Here is an 18,412-nt window from a genome sequence, read left to right on the forward strand (position 1 = left end):
TGATTCTTTTTCAGTGTCTTTGAGGAGACCTAGTATCCGATTGGCCTCTTCTTCACTAAAGGCAAAGGTTATTGCTGATTTATATCTTAGTTAGTTGATCTTCGAAAATGACATATTTCAATGGGTGGGTGCAGGTGTATGTTTATGCCAACCCTATGATGGGTAATACGAAGAACCAAATGTGAGTTAACACCAAGTACTTCAAAGTGTATCTTAACTAGTTTGAATAGTTAGGGATTATATTTGTGTAGTTGTTATGTGAGATCAAGGTGCGGGGGAGAAAGATAACAACCCTGGCATATGGGTTGTGGACAAAGTGAGAACAGAATAAGTTCCCTATTAGGGAACTCCCGTCCCCTGCACACTGTCTAGGGCTATATAGCCAAGTATTTAAGGGTGAGTGATTCAATATTAATTCTGTTACTTGAATAAACATTATTTAGACATTTGTTTCGAGAAAGGTTCTCTTCTTCAGGGGCTGTATTATGAAAATAAAACTTTAAATTTAGTAGAAAAAATAAATTTAAACAATATTCTCCATTAGATGAGGGATACAAACTTAATAGTTTTAAAACATTTTCAGACATTGATGTTATAATAAAAATTATATAAATTTCACTTAATTTTGACATCATCAAAGTTTGACCAACATTGTCATCACATTAGAAGAAAAAGGACCAGATATTGGAGTCATGCAAACTGTAATAAGGTAAGTAGGTGTCAATACACCACAAAAATGATTCTAGATCTAGATTAATGGTTTTTTCACTAATGGTGAGTTGCTTTACCATTAGCGAATAAACTATTAATCTATTAAGTTTGTATCCCTCATCTAATCGAGAATATTGTTTAAATTTATGTTTTCTACTAGATTTAAAGTTTGATTTTTATACTACAGCCCCTGAAGAAGTGAACCTTTCTCAAAACACGTTGGGCAACTTAGTCTGGAACAATAAATCCTTAACCAACCAAATATCAAGTTATAAGTTGTGATCTTTTGCACGTTATTGAAAAATGAAAATGTTATTGTTACTTTACCTAATGATCAGACTATGTGATGTCTAAATCCTACTCTAGAAATTGAATGTCTAAATAATTTTTATTCAAGTAACAGAATGAATATTGAATCACTCACCCTTAAATACTTGGCTATATAGCCCTAGACAGTGTGCAGGGGACGGGAGTTCCCTAATGGGGAACTTATTCTGTTATCAGTGCGTAGGGGTGATGCAGGCTGTGGTATGTTTGTGAATTCTGCTAAGTGTGACATGTTTTCATGAATGGATGTTTTCTGGTGTGGGGGAGTTGGGTGGAAGTGCTGCTACGTATGTTACGTTTGTGCATAATGGTAGGTGCCCACATGGTTGCTTGCTTGGATGTATAGTGTTATGGTGGGTGTGGAAAGGGCTGCAATGTTGTGTGCATGGCCAAAGGTGTGTTGGGTGCATCTTAGGATCTTTGTGGATGCTGCAATCGTGCTTTATTTAGCAGAAGTTTCTGGTGGAGGGGCTTTGCAAATGGTAAATATGCAGTGCTGTATAGAAATGACAGTGCATAGGGAAGACGTATTGTCTCAGCTTTACTGGGCCGTGGCCCTCACTGTCGATGGGAAAGCGTCCGTGCACATCCTGCCATTATGAGCAGGGTGGAAAGGGAAATGGAATTGTGGGAAATAAGCAAGTAGGAGTTTAGGGCATGGTTCACAGGAAGGGGCGGTACCATTTTCTCCCAATACTGTGTCATGAGGATAGTCGAGATGGAGAGACGCACAATGCTTATTGTCGGTGATACCTTTGTGCGCCATCTGCACCGGTGTTGTGTGCAAAGAGGCGTTGCTGGTAATTTCGGGTTGGAAGGAGTGGACGCTCTCTGGGCCTGTCAGGGTGACTGCAGTTTCGGCGGGATGGGTCGCCTTTGCAGATATGTGGCGTCTGTGACGAACGTTGACTTTGTCGTGCTGCACTATGGAAGTCTACATTTGGGTTACATGTCGTGTGGACAATTAATATCCGTCACCTGAAGAGGCTGCTGACCGCAGTGATGCATATTTTTCCTAGTGCAAAGGTAGTTTACTCATGCATAATTTGTCCGCAGCCAGTGGTCGGAAGGTGTGCTATAAACAGAATTATGTGTGAGTTTATGCAGAGTGCTGACATGTTCTCCACCCACTATGAGATCGCAAAATACGCAGTGGTTTCGTAGATATGGCATTTATTTGAGCGCCATTGGCAATGCCGTTTTCTTTTAAACTGTGCAAGAAGCATTGACCAGAATGTGGTAAAAATGTGACCAGAGGCAAGCAGAAACGCATGTAAAGAGAAAAGAAAAGAAAAGATGCTGGTAGCTGCCCTTGGTGTTGGGAACGATTCTGATTTAATTTCATCAACTTGCAAAACGCAATGCTGTAACGTTGGAATACAGCCATCAGGTGAAACCAGGAGTGGGACTTGGGAGCAGGAGCAAGGGTTTTGGAAAAGAACAGGGGCTAAGCTAATGTCGGGACTCACGGGATTCGGGGCTAGCCAGAGCCTTTTGGTTGTAGTCCCTGAGCTTCTATCCGGGGCTGCAACCAAAAGATCCGGGGCTATAGCCCCTTAAGCCCCCCCCCCCGTCCCCCACCTTAGCAAAGCGTCTGAGCAGGGGTATCCTGGGCACCAAAAGACAGGTACAAAAGACAGGTACTGTTTGCTCATCATTCGATTGGAGCCGGGTCTTGGGGCTGCGGCTGGCAGCGGTCATGTTACGAGCTGCAAGTACAAGGCTGCAGTGAGCTAAGCGGAGAAATATTTTTGCTGGGAACTGCGGCTCATTATTGACTTAAAAACCAATCAGAATAACAACAGCTAATTACTGCTATTAACTGTCATTGACTGTAACTTGCTAAATTCTGCCCGCGTGTTCACTGGAAGTTGCTGCCTACTTTGGGAAGAAAAACGTCCTTGCCGGGATCCAGAGTCCCTGCTAGAGCATCCCCTGTTCGCTCTACCCCAAGTTCTATCCCCAGAGGGGGCGGGGGGTGGGTTGGACCAAGTGCAACAGAAGGTGCATAAAATGCAGCGAGTGCAAAGTTGCCAGCACTTGAGGCACTTGAAGGTGGCCTTTTCGAGCAGCGGCCTATAGAGTTGCAGGGTGAGGGGGGAGATGGACTCTGGCGGCCCCTCAAGCCGTCGGGCGTGTCTCACCCTGAGCACAGGAATAGCCCTCAGCCTCAATCGTTTTTTTCTTCACAGGGAGGACTATTTGAACTCACCCCAGTGGTGGGCACTGTGGAGCAGCTGGAGAGTGTTGTATGACCTCGGACATTGTAAAGTGCACTAGCGCACTTTTGAGAGTTGCTGGTTCTTTGGATTGTAACATATAGATTTATATAGAGTTCATGTCTTAGGCTTCATATATTTTACTGATTTATAGGTTTAATACTGCCTACATTGTATACTTTATATATGTACAGCTACTAATATTTCACAATAATAACACATTGAACAACTGGAATAAGGGGTAGAGACACAGGGCATGTTGTTTGCTTATTGATTAATTATTGGCTACATTTGTATTCTTACTTTTTAAGGTATTTTTATAGCTCCTACTTTGGACTTCATTCGGCACTGAAATACATGTAGCTTTTTTTAAATCTATTTAGCCCTTTGATAAGATTTTGTACCTGTTTTATCTATTTTTGAAAAATAATTGTGGTTATATCTGCATTCAGGAATTAGCACGTCTGTAGCCAGCCACTGAGCACTTTAGCACTAGGCACTTTTTAAGTACAGGGTTGGTACAAACCCAAGGCAATTATGTAAAAAAAAAGGTTGCAAGCCCGCCTTCCAATAGCACTGCAGCGAAAAGAAACTCCAGGTTTGTCGAGCGAATAGAAGAGGCCAATGGAATGCTTGATGAAATTGCAGGGCTCATGTATGATATTGACTCTCAAGACGTCAGTCCCCCCACCAAAGGGCCTACTGTCCTGAGAAAGGTGGGTGGGGTGGGCTCTCTAAGGAAAATAATGTGGATTCTAATGGCATTTGCGAAGAGGTTATAGCATTGGCTAGTAAGGATGTAGGACCATGCACCCAGGCAAGACAGCTGCACCCACCTTAGCGCCCGATTAGTGTTGACGAGTTGTGTAAACATGCCCAAGAGAACATGGGTGCCCAGAAATTGTGCCTAACTGTTCTAGTGGAAGTAGATACAATGTTGCCTGGTTATGAAGTACCTGCCCGCCCCGAACAGCATGAAGGAAAATATTTTAACATTTCAGTAAAGGCCAACCAACACCCTATTGAGGTGCCACTGAGGGAATTGGGGGAGGGAGGACGAGGGCAATGATATATTACAGGCTGCCCCAGATGCAACTTCATGCATTACCTATCCCCCTGAAGTTACCCTCAGTAATCGGTTTGCGACCCTGAGCAATTATGAAACTGCACCCCCAGGTAGCCCCCACACCTATGTATCATGACCCCACAATAGTGATGGTAGAGGAAGAAAGTAACGTTATGGTAGATAAAGGGCCTTTTAGCTGTGGGGGATGCAATCATATCTTACTACCTGTAGTGTTACTTCAGAAAGAAAACAAGGAATTAAAAACGGAATTGTGCAAGGCTTAATAAAGTAGCGAAGGGGTTGGTATTACGCCCATATCCATCACATGGGCAACCAGTAGCAGAGGTAGCATCTGTAGCTAGGGGTGGAGAGCCTGGCAGGGGGCTTTTAGGTGACATTCACAAAAGTAAAGGGGGCAGCAATGGGGGGGTCGGCACAGGAGAAGGCTAGAATATATCTAGATCCATATCCTCGACCTCAAGGACATGTTTGTGGCACTAAACCCTGTGAAGGCACATGACTAGTACATGTTTTAAGACAAGTGGTAAAACTGAAAGTAAACTGCAGTCTGCCCGTTTTTTCTTGGTGTATGTCGCCAGACCCCAGAGGGTAAAACATGGACAGGGGGACAGTTTTATTAACAAGCTATCCATTGGTTGAGGGCGAAAAGAGGCTGCTACCCGATCATACGCAGTCACATACTGTCCTGCATTAGATTAGAAGGCCCCCAGGGTCTAGACTCGACACATTTTCATGAAGGATCACTTAATGGTCCAGGGCATCTTGACAATGGAGCAACGGTCATTACCTTTGATCGGTCTGCTTATTACAATTAAACTTAAAATGGGCATTTGGACCACGTGGGCGCTGAAACAATCCCTGGATCCCAGTAGGCTGACAGGGGCTACGCCAATTGGTCGGTGCCTTGCCAGCTGTTATGTCCACTGGGCAGCACAGGACTTTTCCAGCCCCCCCTACGAGACCTAGTGGTGACGTTGGTGTTGAAGACAGTGCTTGAGGCAATAGGGGTCCTTTGGGTACCATGGGTGGTCCATCCAGGCTTCAGTGTAGATTGATCCAGTTAACCCGGGATTCTGCTGCAGCTTTTGTTCATTGATGGGCTGGGCATCCTGGACAGGGACAGGACACTGCTCCTCTTATGAGTGAGGTGGATCCTGTGGGTGTGGGGGCCGATGGCCCCGAGCACCTTCTTGGAAGTCTTTGCCTCTCAAGACCTGGGGTGCGCGTCCTATCCTGGAACATTGCTGGATACCCTAATAAGTACCTGGCAGATAACAATTGGCAGAGGTTTATTCAGGGACATGGGTTTATTAGCCTGCAGTATACTTGGGCCATTGATGCAGCCCACATTCAGGTGTATGCTACTTTTGCCATCTCAGCGATTAAAGGCAAAAAGGGCCGTAGAAGCAGGGGGCTGGTGACATGGGTGGATGTTGCCTTGTTTAAGTCTATCCAGTTAGTGGATTCCAGTTCCCCATACATGCTTGAACTGCATAAACTAAAGGACAATTCCATGATTATGCTCTTACATTTCGATAATCAGGTCTCACCATGCTCAGGCGTGGACCTTGTTTCAAGAATAATTGAGCGCATTCACATTTGGAGAACTAGTTCATCTGGTCTCCAAAGGACATTGGTTATGGGGGACTTGAATCTACAGTTTGAGACCCTGGCCCGTATGGTTGAAATCATGGATGAGGAGGATAGTCACTGGGGCACAGGTAGTCTTAACTCCATCTCCCCAAGAAGGCAATACAGGAATGCCGAGGAGGTAGCTATTATGCAACTTACTGCTAACCTGAGGGCCTGCAACGGTCGTTTCCCTGGGGTTTCCCCAGCAGTGCAGCCCTTTGAAAGTAGTGTGGCTCGAAGTAGAATACATTATATCTTTGAGAACATAGAGGCCTGGCACTTAGTGAATCGTTTTTGCATCCAAAGATGGGTCAAAAGTGATCATCATCACCTGGTCTTGGAGTTTAAAAGAATCCCTAATGGAGCTCACGAAAGCTGATGAAGTAAATATACTTGAGGCCAGTGTTCCTCTGGTTGGCCATGGTCACGCTAGATGTAATATTAGTTGGGGAAAGCTCAACCTGGACACGATATTGCCTATGCCATATCATGCAATTGTTCCTCATTTGGGTGAGTTTGCATACGTGGATCCACAAGACAGTAGTATCCTAGTAACTTGAGAAGCTGACGTAATCTGAGGCCTATCTTCTCAAAAGAATCGAGAGCAGTGCGCAAGCTGACGGAGGTTAAGACCCTGTGGTATGATAAGGAATGTAGGCAGGCTAAGAGCAGGTTGGTTTCTGAGGCCAGAACTCGAGGTCCCGTCAACACCCTTGGGTTGAGGGTAGCTAGTACTGAGTACCGTAAGCTCTTGAAGAGCAAAAGGAGGACCTAGTATGAAGGCACTGGGGGTGCCCTTTTGATGGCAATAGACGATGGGGACTCCAGGGGAGTCTGGAGGCTAATGGGGGCAGGGCACAAATGGGGTCCAACATGTTGCATGGTTGTATTTCTGAGCAAACCTGGGCGGAGTATTTTATGGGGCTCTACAAGCAAGAAAGAACATAGAACAGCCCGATGTCTGTGAATGGAGAACAGGGCCTGGGGATGGGGGCATCTGAAATCATGCCGCTGGTCCTTACGGTCAAAGAAATGGGCAGAGCATTATTCAGCCAAAAACTGTGGAAAGCCCCAGGCCCAGATAGCGTCCCAATTGATTTGTATCCTAGCACGCAAGTCATCTGGATCTCATATTTAACTACATTATTTAAAGCAGTCCTTAAGCATAACCTTGTCCGTGCATCTTGGGTTTGCACAGAGATAGTCCTCATTCATAAGATTGGAGCCAGAGAACTGCCTGCCAATTACTGTCCAATATCATTATGGGACGGAGGGGGAGGGAGGTGTGAGGGGAATCTATGGAAGGGCAATACTATCACATCTTGAACCATGGTCTGATGACAATCACATCATCAACCACCTCCAAGCTGGATTCTGTGGGGGGCTGAGCACAGTCGATCAAAGCTGATGGTTGCAACCTTTGTAGACCTGCAGACAGCGTTCGACACAGTACCCAGGCGCCGCCTGTGGGGTGTTCTTAGGGGGCTTAGTTTTCCGGCTAGCCTCCTAATTGCCATTCAAAATCTGTATTCTCACAATTCAGCTGTGGTTCGTTGGGGGATTGATGGCAGCACAACAAGATATCCTAATATTGAAAAGGGGGTCCACCAGAGGTGCGTATAGGCCCCAGAACTATTCCTTATATTCATTAATGGAGTTATCAAAGAGTTTCTGGACTCTCAGACTGATGCCCCAACGTTAGCTGGGGACAAGATCCTGGTATTATTGCTTGCTGATGACACAGTACTACTGTCATTAACACCTACCAGCAAGCTTAAATAATTGGGGATATTTGTTGATTTTCGTAAGGACATGGCCTGGCCCTCAATGTGAGCAAAATGAAATCCATGATATTCAGTACTAATACCAGGAGGAAACCTAGGGGACTTACACTAGTCCTGGACGAGGGGGTGATTGAACTGGTTGATTTTAATGGTTACCTGGGGATGCGGGTGATGGCGTCCTGCAGCTGGAGAATGCAAATGGAGAAGGCAAGGGTCACACTAGCTAGGTACAGTGGTGCCCTTGCCAGGTTCACTTCTGAACAGGACAATGGGATGGTTCATGTCTAGTCGCTGGAGGCTTATAAAGCCCAGACGAAACAGGCTACTATCTATGGTGCAGAACTTTGGGGCCAGGTGAGCATTGCCTCCCTGGTAACTGTGGAAAATAAGTATTTAAAGAACATTCTGGGACTATCTCTCTATACGTTCATTTTACCACTGTTCCTAGAAACAGGTATGCAAAGCATTGAGTCTATTTGCCAACAACGTCTGGTGTATTATTGGGTTCGGCTGTGGTCGAATAAATCCTTGCTTAAATACAGAGAAGCATTGATGTATGTACTTGACCAAGCAGGGGGCTCATCCCTAGTCTGAGTGGTCCAGAAATGGTTGGGTGACCTGGGCTGTGGAGAGTTTTGGTCTGACCCAAGTGTTATATCTAATTCTTTGAAGGCTGTGATAAGGACCGCAGCACTGGGAAAGGCCCAGCGTGATACTTTTTCATTTTTTTAAAACCTTTATTTAAGAAGTCAGCAGACATGTTACATTATAGACAAACTATACTGGCAGAGAAACCGTGATGCGATACTATAAAAACTCATAAGTGTGGTAATACACAAGTATACTCAATGAAATAGGCCCTCATTACAAGTCAGGCGGTGGACCATGGTGCTATTAGCTCCATGGTCCATGCCTGATTCCGCCATGGTGGATGGTGGAATTACCGCCCCATTCCAAGGTGAGTGGGGCGGTAATTCACCATTTGCCCTTCCCCATTCCCATTTTTGCCCCATAGGGCATAATGGGGATGGGGAAGGCGCTAATTACGGCACCGTAAATTACGGTGCCGTAATTAGCACCAAGGTCGCTTAGCGCCTTGGACTTTAATACCTGCAAAAAGCAGGTGTTAAAGTGTGAATCAGGCGTTAAGGGTTAACGGCGCCGACGGCGCCGTTAAACCCTTAACGCCTGACTTGTAATGAGGGCCATAGTATCAGACATAGTGGGTTATCCCACAATTATACACTCCAACCGGTTCCCCACTTTCATTTGTCCATAAAAGGTCATTTCAACAAGGTCCCCAAATATCCTTCAGTCAGCATTTGGATATAACCATAGTAGTATATCCCTCCTCCCTTTCATTAGAAAAAGTTAATTCTTTGAGCCATTCTGCTCCACCAGGAGCTGTTTTGGATTTCCAATATTTCAAAATACATTTCTTAGTAATTATGCAACTCAAATTAAAGAATCTACAAACCTTTACAGGAACCTTCCTGATGTCTCCTAGGAGATACTTAGGGGGAGGGAGTACAGGAGATATTTTTACAATATCATATAAGATGTCTGCAACCTCTTGCCAGAACTGAGTAATCATTGGGCAGTGCCAGTACATGTGAAAGGAACCCAAACTTGTTCTACCACATTTCACATATTCAACTCTGACATTCGGCGCACATTTTGAGATACGTGCAGGGGTATAATGTATTGATTCAATATTTTAAATTGCAGCGTAATACTTTTTGTAAGATTGCTGGTTCTACAGTTCTTTCAAGATCTAGCAGTATCAAGGTGAAAGGGGGGTACGAGGATTATCTTCACTGCGTCAATCAGAAATGTGAAAAATCCCTATATATCAAGGTGCGTTTTGGGGACCTACCAACAGCAAGTTTAAGGCATGCATGGAACAGTACTGTACCTCGAGAGTGCCCGTTATGTGACATCATGATTGAGAACATGGTTCATTTCTTAATGATATGGCAGTCACATTGCCACTGTGGAAACAATACTTAAAGCCTTTGTTCCTGGCCATAGGCTGTCGGTCAACAAATTAGGACATGAAAATATGCCTGAATACCAGCAATACTCTCGCAGTCTATGCAACTAGTAAATATCTTGTGTGGGCATGGAGATTAAGATTGAAAAAGGTATGAATGAATTCATTTTTATGAATGTATTGTTACAATGTGTGTTTGCTTTTATGACTTTTAGGTTGAAATAAAGCGTTATCAAGTGAAATGATTCTAGGTCCCTCTCTAAGCCCAATGGCCATGGACCATAGCACCCTGACCTTTCTGACCCCAAACAGGTTCAATTGTCTACAGGGTCTGGAGGAGATTGACTGACAGTTGGACTGGCCCAAGGGAGCTGCTCCTCCTGCAGTCCCCTCCGGGCTACTGCTAGTTAAGGACTATCAACTAGAGGCCCAAGAGCAAATAGGGAGGTGCCGTGATAAGGTGCCGTGATAACACAGCCGAGGTAGTTCAAGTAGGTTGGTTGGGTGTGGAGGTCTTGTTTGGAAAACTGCAGGCTTAAAAAGAAAAATTCAAGACAGTGCTTGGAGGGATTTTATACATAACCTTTAGGGTATTATGTTTCAGGAGATCTGGGCAACTGAGTCTATCCACTTCAATGGGATCCATCTCGTCCATATGCCAGTGGTAAAAAACAGTGCTAGGGACAGTGACTCTGGGGCCTGGTCACCTACATCTTGATCACATGGGCTGGGATGTTTAACTCTCCACTTAGTCAAACGTAACTATTTTATCTGTGACAGTCACAATCCTTTGAGCAAAACCTCTGGGCTTGGTTAATTTTTATAACAAACAAAGCAGTAAGGGAATGGTATCCCTATTTAATTCGTTATCTAATTTCATGCTATATAGCCATGTCCATCAGGGGCGTGATTTCCTTGTGATCCTAGGGGATGATTTCAACATTCACATGGGCTCTGGGGAGTACTCACTGTATGATAATGAGGAAGAACTCGATTTGTCGATTCCAAAACCTTGCGTGGTGTACCCAACTACCTCAAGCAGTGCCCTAGTCCTTTGGGACATCCTGATACAGACTGGCTTCAGAGCAGTTACTGGTAGATTTGACTCTACTACTGCAGGGAATAATAAATTTAACAACTGACAATCGCGTAGCATCATAGATTATATTTTGATACCCATGAAGTGGTGGGGTTGGGTGATTGGTTTTGTGATTCTTGAGAAGTGTGAGAGTGATTACCTTCCTCTCTCACTGAAGTGGGCATGGGGGGAAGAGAGGTGGTTAATACTAAGGATATATACACCCAACCGCTGACTAAAGGCATACAGGGCCGGGTGCTTGGATGGAAAATGGAGAGGGAGCCAGAGCTCACTAATAAGGTAGTAGTCGCCAACAAGGGTGCCCTTATGATCTGTTTGAATCCCTTTAACACAGTTATGTTTGAACTATCATTAACTACTTTGCTTCTTTTGTGGCCAATTGTAGGACCGTCTTTAGATCTCACAAGCCTGGGAAAAATGTAGGTTCTCTAGATCTAAATCATGGCTGTAAAGAGAAAAAGAGACTCCTACTTGTAGCTCTAATAGCACCCACCCCAGACGCTAGGGATATTAGGCTTAGGAGGCAGGTTTATAAACAGGAATTGGCTAAGAGAAGGGCTGAGATTGCCAAGGAGTAATGGGAAGCACTGCGTACTGCAGCTGCCGCTCACGACTCTAAGGCCTCCTGGAGAATTATAGCTAGGAACCTGGATGGGCTGGATTAAGGTCATTTGGAAGCCCCTGAGACATGTGTTCCAGAGAAGGACTGGACGCTGCACGTTGGTTCCTTGTACAGCTGCCATTCTGCCTCTGAGAGGACAGGGACATTTGTTACAGCTGAGTGTGACTGGTCTTTGCCCCCTATCACTGTTGGCGAACTCTCGTCTGTAATAGGGAAACAAAAATAGCTAAAATCATCAGATCCAGATGGGCTACCAAATGATCTATTGAATACCAACCTCGACCTGTGGGCCCCCTTTCTCATACAGGTCTTTAATGCCTTTATCACCATCAAGAATATCAAAGAGAGCTGGAAGACCTTAAGTAGAGTTTTGCGTATAAACCAGATGCCTTACTATTGTAAATCTTTTATCAATGTTATATTCATTTTATGGGAATGAGACCTGATTAACTGTGATTGTATGTTCTTTCTCCTTTCTCTTTTCTCCTTTTTCTTATATTTTTCAACATAATCTATGATGTGTTTTATTGTTATTGTGTTGTTTGATGGATCTCTGTAATCCTAATAAACAGGTTTGACTGGCTATTGTAATATTACATATGCAGGGGATCTTTTGATAATTTTTTATCCAACATGAATAACGATACCACATTTTGAAACCTTTCCCAGGCTCGATTTGTGAACAGCACATGGATGTTTGGAAAGGGCATGTGCCATGTCAGCCGGTTTGCTCAGTATTGCTCTCTACATGTCTCAGCCCTGACACTCACAGCAATTGCCGTAGACAGACACCAGGTGAGTGGCCATTTGTTCCCAAGAAAACACTTTGAACAATGCATTTAGTAGTATTCTGCTGTTCATATAACCCGGATGTCTTTGGACTGGCCTACATAAATATGTTCTACTAACTTGTGTAACATTAATGTTTAGAGTGTGCATCACATGGGATTCTGAAGTGGACGTTTTGCCTTGGGATTTTTAGAAAGGTATGGTCGAGTGAGCTTAGTGAGCCTTGGCATACTGTAAGTGACAGGTCAATCACCATAATTTGCTGAAATGTGTGTGTGTTTGGTGCCAAGGGAGATGGACAGACAGTACAGATATATATACGAGCAAGCAGATGTGACTTAGACAGAATCACTCTTGTGAATCTTGTGCTAGGACAGAAACTGTCTGAGAGGTGGTGATAATTCCTGGTACCAATGGAATCCTTTGCAACCAGACTAGGGTTGCCCTGTGAAAAATTCCTTCTGGGATTCTTTCGTTGGAGTGAGGGAGAGGGCTTTTCGCAGTGCCGATGCAATAGTTTTCGCCACCCTAGCTGAAAGGTCTTTTGCTACCCCTGCTACCAACTCTATGTTTCCTGACTATACCACACCCCACCCGCTTATCTGTCTTTTTTCTCTTAAAATGTATGTCTTGCCCACCATGTTGACAAGCTGATGTTTTGCCACCAAGTTTAGACCTTCTTTTCATGACAAATGAAATCCTTCTCCCTTACAGGCACAACATATTACACTCGGGTAGGATTTGAAACAATGATCAGATCAGGCAGAATTAAAAATATATATGAGGCAGTATTAGAAAATATCTATCACTCTGGTGGTTTTCATCAATTCAAACAGTTAAGTTGCAAACATGAGAACACTATTATTATAATATGCTCTTACAATTTAAGCAATAACTTTGACATGAGTTACTAAAAACATAATAAAACGAATTACAATGTAATATAACATAAAACAAAAACACCTCTATATAATTTAACCCATGTAGGATGAACAATCAAATAGTGAAAACACATACACATACACATACAGAAAGACGATAAGGCATACTTCAAAAACACACACCTACCCACCAAGCGCACACTAATGCATAACTAGTGTACCTTGCATCCCTCTCCCACAAACATCTCAAAGTCCAACCTCAGCCATATAACTCATTAAATGGCCCTCACATTTCCAAATAAGGTACCTCTCGATCCTATTTTTTGCATCATGTACCTCTCGTAGCTAGACAAGATCTGTAGGTCTGACAACCAGCTTTCTATCATAGTTCCTGTCTCGTTTTCCATACTCCCAAAATGTGTTTGGTCGCAAGCATCAATGCTTTATCTATCCAACACCTATAGATGCGAGCAACATTACATCTCGAATTTACCGAAAGCAAGACCACATAGAGAGGTGACCTCGGGAATGCCACACCCACACTGTATCCAACCTATCTAACACTTCCTTCCAAAATTCAGTAACCCTCGAGCAATCCCACAGCATGTGCAATAATGTGCCTCTCCTCTGAACACAACCCCAACAGGACTCATCATCCCGCATACCTAACCCATGCATCCGCAACGGAGTCCAGTACAGATGACCTAATGTTCTTTGATGTGTATAACACACATTCAAATCAATCTTGGATTTAGCTCCCACCCTCAATATGCCGTACCATTCCCTGGTAGAAATATCTCTCCCAAACTCCTCAATCCAGGCCTGGCTCAATTTTTCCCATGAGGACACATACACATCCTTTACATGCATAATTTTAAGGTAGGTTGAAACCATATGTGGTGGAGCGTCAAACAAATCAAAAACCACTTGTTTAGTCTTCATTGGAGCATTCAACATCCCCTGTCTTTCTGACAAAAGAGTCGCTAAATCAGTATACCTCCTGAATTCCCTTCTACCATAGCCAAACTTGCGATTAAGAGAAGCAAATGATACCATCTGTCCCTCATTCCAAACATCCACAACCTTCAGAATCCCTCTTGTAATCCAGCTTGCCAAAACAATGTCCTATTCCCTATTTGCAACCCAGGATTGTGCCAGAGTGAAGTCCCATAGTGTATCCATACATTCTCGCCATTACTGATAGTCCATGATGCAAGCACAATCCTGGTAGCTTCAATAGATGGCAACTTGGTAGCTAAATTGAGCATCTTCCCCATGGAGTAGAAGCCATTCAGAGAATACAGTGAAAACCTATATCTCTCTAGAGACAGCCATATTGGTTCTGGAACTCCCCTAACCCCAAAGTAAGAAGTGGATTTCTTTAAAATAAATCCCCTATGATAATTTTCAAGGATAGGGTATCCAAACTCAGCCTCTGGTACACTGCGCACCATGATATATTGTGGTATTCTAGGTCTCTTCCCTTCACCCCCCAGAAACCACTGGAAAACCTTGTCTATAAGTCTAAGCATCTTCTTTGCAAAATTTAAAGGGAGGGATTAAATAATATAGAGCACATTATGTAAAAGCACCATCTTAATGGAATTAACTCTTTTTCAAATATTCAGAGTCAATCGATCCCATTTGTGTACATATAACTGGAGTGCTTCTGTCAATTTATTGACATTAAATTCAACAATCCTCCTCAGATCTCAGACAAGATGAACCCCCAAGTATTTTACACTTGAGCCCACCCACTGATGATACCACATGCCAAGCTCCCTCGTGGGAAGGACGCTTTAAGTGGAAAAATTCCTGATTTCTCCTAGTTGTTTTTATGGCCTGACAACTGGCCCACCTCTTCAAACATGCTTTTTAACAATTCCCTGCCTCCATTTAGTTTGGCCAGGATTATAGTCATGTCGTCTGCATAGGACAGATTTTTAATTTCTCTATCTCCTACCTGCGAGCCCTGTACTCCCGGTTCCTGCCTAATGTAAGCCCCTTAAGGCTCCAGTGCCAAATTGAAGAGAAAAGGTGACAACGGGCACCCTTGCCTAGTGCCCCTAGATAAAGGGAAGGGGGCTGAAAGTTCACCAATCAACCAAATTCATGCAGTTATAGCCGAATATGAAGCGCCCACTGCTCTCAAAAAAGTAGCCCCAAACCCCATCTTGAGCAAGGATAATCTAAGAACTTCCAATTTACGTGATCGAAAGATTTTTCAGCATCCAGAACGATTAACATGTTTTCGACCTCGGCATCTGGGAATAAAAATAAAATACTATAATTGTCCTAATGTCATCATAACCGTATCGCTACCTCATAAACCCAGCCTGCGATTGATCAATCAAGTCTCTCATATATTTATCCAATCTGTTAGTCATGATCCTAGTAAACAATTTAAGATCTACATTAAGTAGTGGAATTGGCCAGTAATTGCTGCATTTCGTATGATCCCTTCCTGGTTTAGGAATCAGGGTAACAATAGCCTCCCTCAAGGATCGGCAAAGTACTCCATTTGATAGAAAACAGTTATACAACTCACACAAGAATGGTGCCAATTGAGAGCTAAATGATCTATAAAATCCTACAGGCAAGCAATCCAGACCCAGAGATTTACCAATGTTAAGCTGGTCTATTGCCATCAGAACTTCCGCCACACTAACCTGAGCATCCAATGCGGATGCACCCTCCAGTGACGAGCTTGGTATCAACATTTTTCCAAAGAAACCTTCAAGATCAGATCTTGATGGAAATAAGTCCTCTGTATATAAAGATACATAGAAGGACCGAAAACATTCACAAATCTCTGCTTTTTTCACCACTTCTACCCCAAGTTCATTTTCTACTTTTTGAAAGTATCACCTCTCCACCATACCTTTCAACTTATTAGCCAAGAGCTGTCACCCCTGATCTCCTTGCTCCCAATATTTCCGGTCCATAAAGAACAATCCCATCTCCATCTGTAGATCCATTTCACATTTCAAAGCTTCCTTAGCCCTCTCCATTTTCAAGTTGTCCTCCATACTGTTCGTCAGCTCATACTGTTGTTGCAAGCTCCCACGCTCGCCTTCTAAATGCCTCAAGTCCTCTAACCCTGACTTCCTAAAGCAGGATGTCCAGTTGATCAGTTCTCCACGAATAGCATTTTTAAAACTATCCCAAAACATATGTTGACCATCTATTCTCTTCAAAGAAAAATGTTATGAAGTTCTCCAAGCACGTCAGAATTTCACAGTGGTTCAGTATAAAGGGCCTCATTACACAGTATGCGGTAACCATGGTGCTATTAGCGCCATGGTTGCCGCCGGTATTTTACCGTGTCCGCCTTGGTGGATGGCGGAATTACCGGCCTACTCCAAGGTGAGCGGTGCCGGTAATTCCCCATTCACCAAGGCACTTCCCCATTCCCATTTTTGCCCCCATAGGGCTCAATGGGAATGGGGAAGGAGGTAATTGCGGTACCGTAATTAGCACCAAGGTCCCTTTGCGGGCCCGTTCCTTAACGGCTGGTAAAACCAGCCGTTGAGGTCGGGTCCGGCAAAGGGACCTCGTAGTAAGGCGGTAAGGGTTTACCGGTACCGGTGCCCTTACCGGTACCGGTAAACCCTTACCGCATACCGTGTAATGAGGCCCAAATACTTTTAGGTGCCACCTAAAAAAGGTAGATCTCACATTTTCCAAATCCAAACCCAAATCTAACATGGAGTGATCGGACAGTCCACGTTCTCTTATATTTACACCAGTAGTCTTTTCAATGAGCCTGTCCGAAACTAGAAAATAGCCAATCCTCGAATATGAGTCATGTACTGGAGAAGAAAACGAATATTTCCTTTCCCCAGGATGTAAGATTCTCCAAATGTACACCAGATCAAATCCTTGAAAGAAATTCTTAAACCCCCTACTTGCACTCAGCCCTGTAAATCTGCACAACACTGACCAATCTATTTTGTGGTCAAGCGCAAAGTTGAAATCACCACCCAAAATAATGCTCTCTCCACGCATATTCCGCATATCCCGCAACAAGGATATCAAACCTGCAACAAGGGTACACCCTGCCGAACACAGACCATAGATGGGCCCTAATGCAATTAATTTCCCATGAAGCTGCACATCAGCAAGAATAATCCGGCCTTCATCATCCATAGATTCTCTTTCCACCACCACACCCAATCCTCTGCGGAACAAAATGCTCACTCCTCTAGATTTTGAAGCATAACAATTCAAAAATACTTTAGTGAATCTTGAACTAACCAAAAGAATTTTAGAACACTCAATCAAATGTGTCTCTTGCAAGAAAATAACTTCAGCCCTAGCTCTCCATAGCCTTGACATGACATTTCTCCTCTTTTGTGGGCAATTGAAATTTAACATTCCATGTGGAGACTGTTAACAGACCCATTGATGTGCCATCATTTTAAACATTTTCACAAAGAAATGTATTAATACGCACAATATCAGTGCATTTAACATGGCCAGAATCTTTTTAAACTTTCAGATTTGGTACTATAAAAGGGTTTTTATTAAAAGTGAATACCAAAATAATTATAAGATTACCCTGATGTGAAACCATACACAGGGTATAAATCTATGTCAGTTCTAGAGATTGCTTTAGGTCACGATAGACATGCCTCGATGTCCTGGATCTCTCATCGATATTATTAACAATTTCATGCGAAATTCGGAGCCCACAGGTAATGCAAATAGGAAGGTCAATTCAGATGTCTATGATATTAGATTCCGCAAATACTTGGAGCTGAAACCATTCAAGTCAGATAGGCATTATAAGCCAAGCAAGGCAGAAGATAAAGTTTACAAACAAAAATCTCGCATTACATTCAAACCACACAATGCACAAACAACAAACACAAGACCACACACAGAAAAATATATCTACCACAGTCTGAGACACTTCAGACTGATGGAAAGTACAAATATGTACATCATGCCCGTTGTTCTGAACCGTGCCTCCAAAGCCCCATGCCCTTTTTAGTCAATACTGCAAGAAAGATATTGGCCACCCTCCCTCCCTTAGAGTCTACAAATATTAAGTTGCCCAATTCATCATCACACTTAACAATCCCAAACCTGGATAACCCTGACCAACAAGGCCACATTCCATTGCGTCAATACCTACTTAGCCTATAAGACCATTAATTCCTCCTGTGTCAATAAATCGTAGACCAAAAAGAAAACTGTTATACATCCCCATCCCCCACCAATATCAGTGTGGAAGCTTGAGATATGTATAATAAAGTAAAGTGT

At 43.5% G+C, this 18,412-nt stretch overlaps 1 protein-coding gene across 1 annotated transcript in view; it reads left to right on the top strand.

Annotated features, from left to right (window-relative positions):
- Positions 1 to 18,412, top strand: part of GPR83 (G protein-coupled receptor 83) — a 288,154-nt gene that overhangs the window by 122,115 nt on the left and 147,627 nt on the right. Inside the window, exon 2 of the mRNA XM_069639272.1 lies at positions 12,144 to 12,269. Coding sequence (XP_069495373.1) covers positions 12,144 to 12,269 — 126 coding nt within the window. The remainder of the gene's footprint in view (positions 1 to 12,143; positions 12,270 to 18,412) is intronic.

This window comes from Ambystoma mexicanum, chromosome 7q (genome assembly GCF_040938575.1).
Source record: "Ambystoma mexicanum isolate Mex_15411 chromosome 7q, UKY_AmexF1_1, whole genome shotgun sequence".
Lineage (NCBI taxonomy): Eukaryota > Metazoa > Chordata > Amphibia > Caudata > Ambystomatidae > Ambystoma > Ambystoma mexicanum.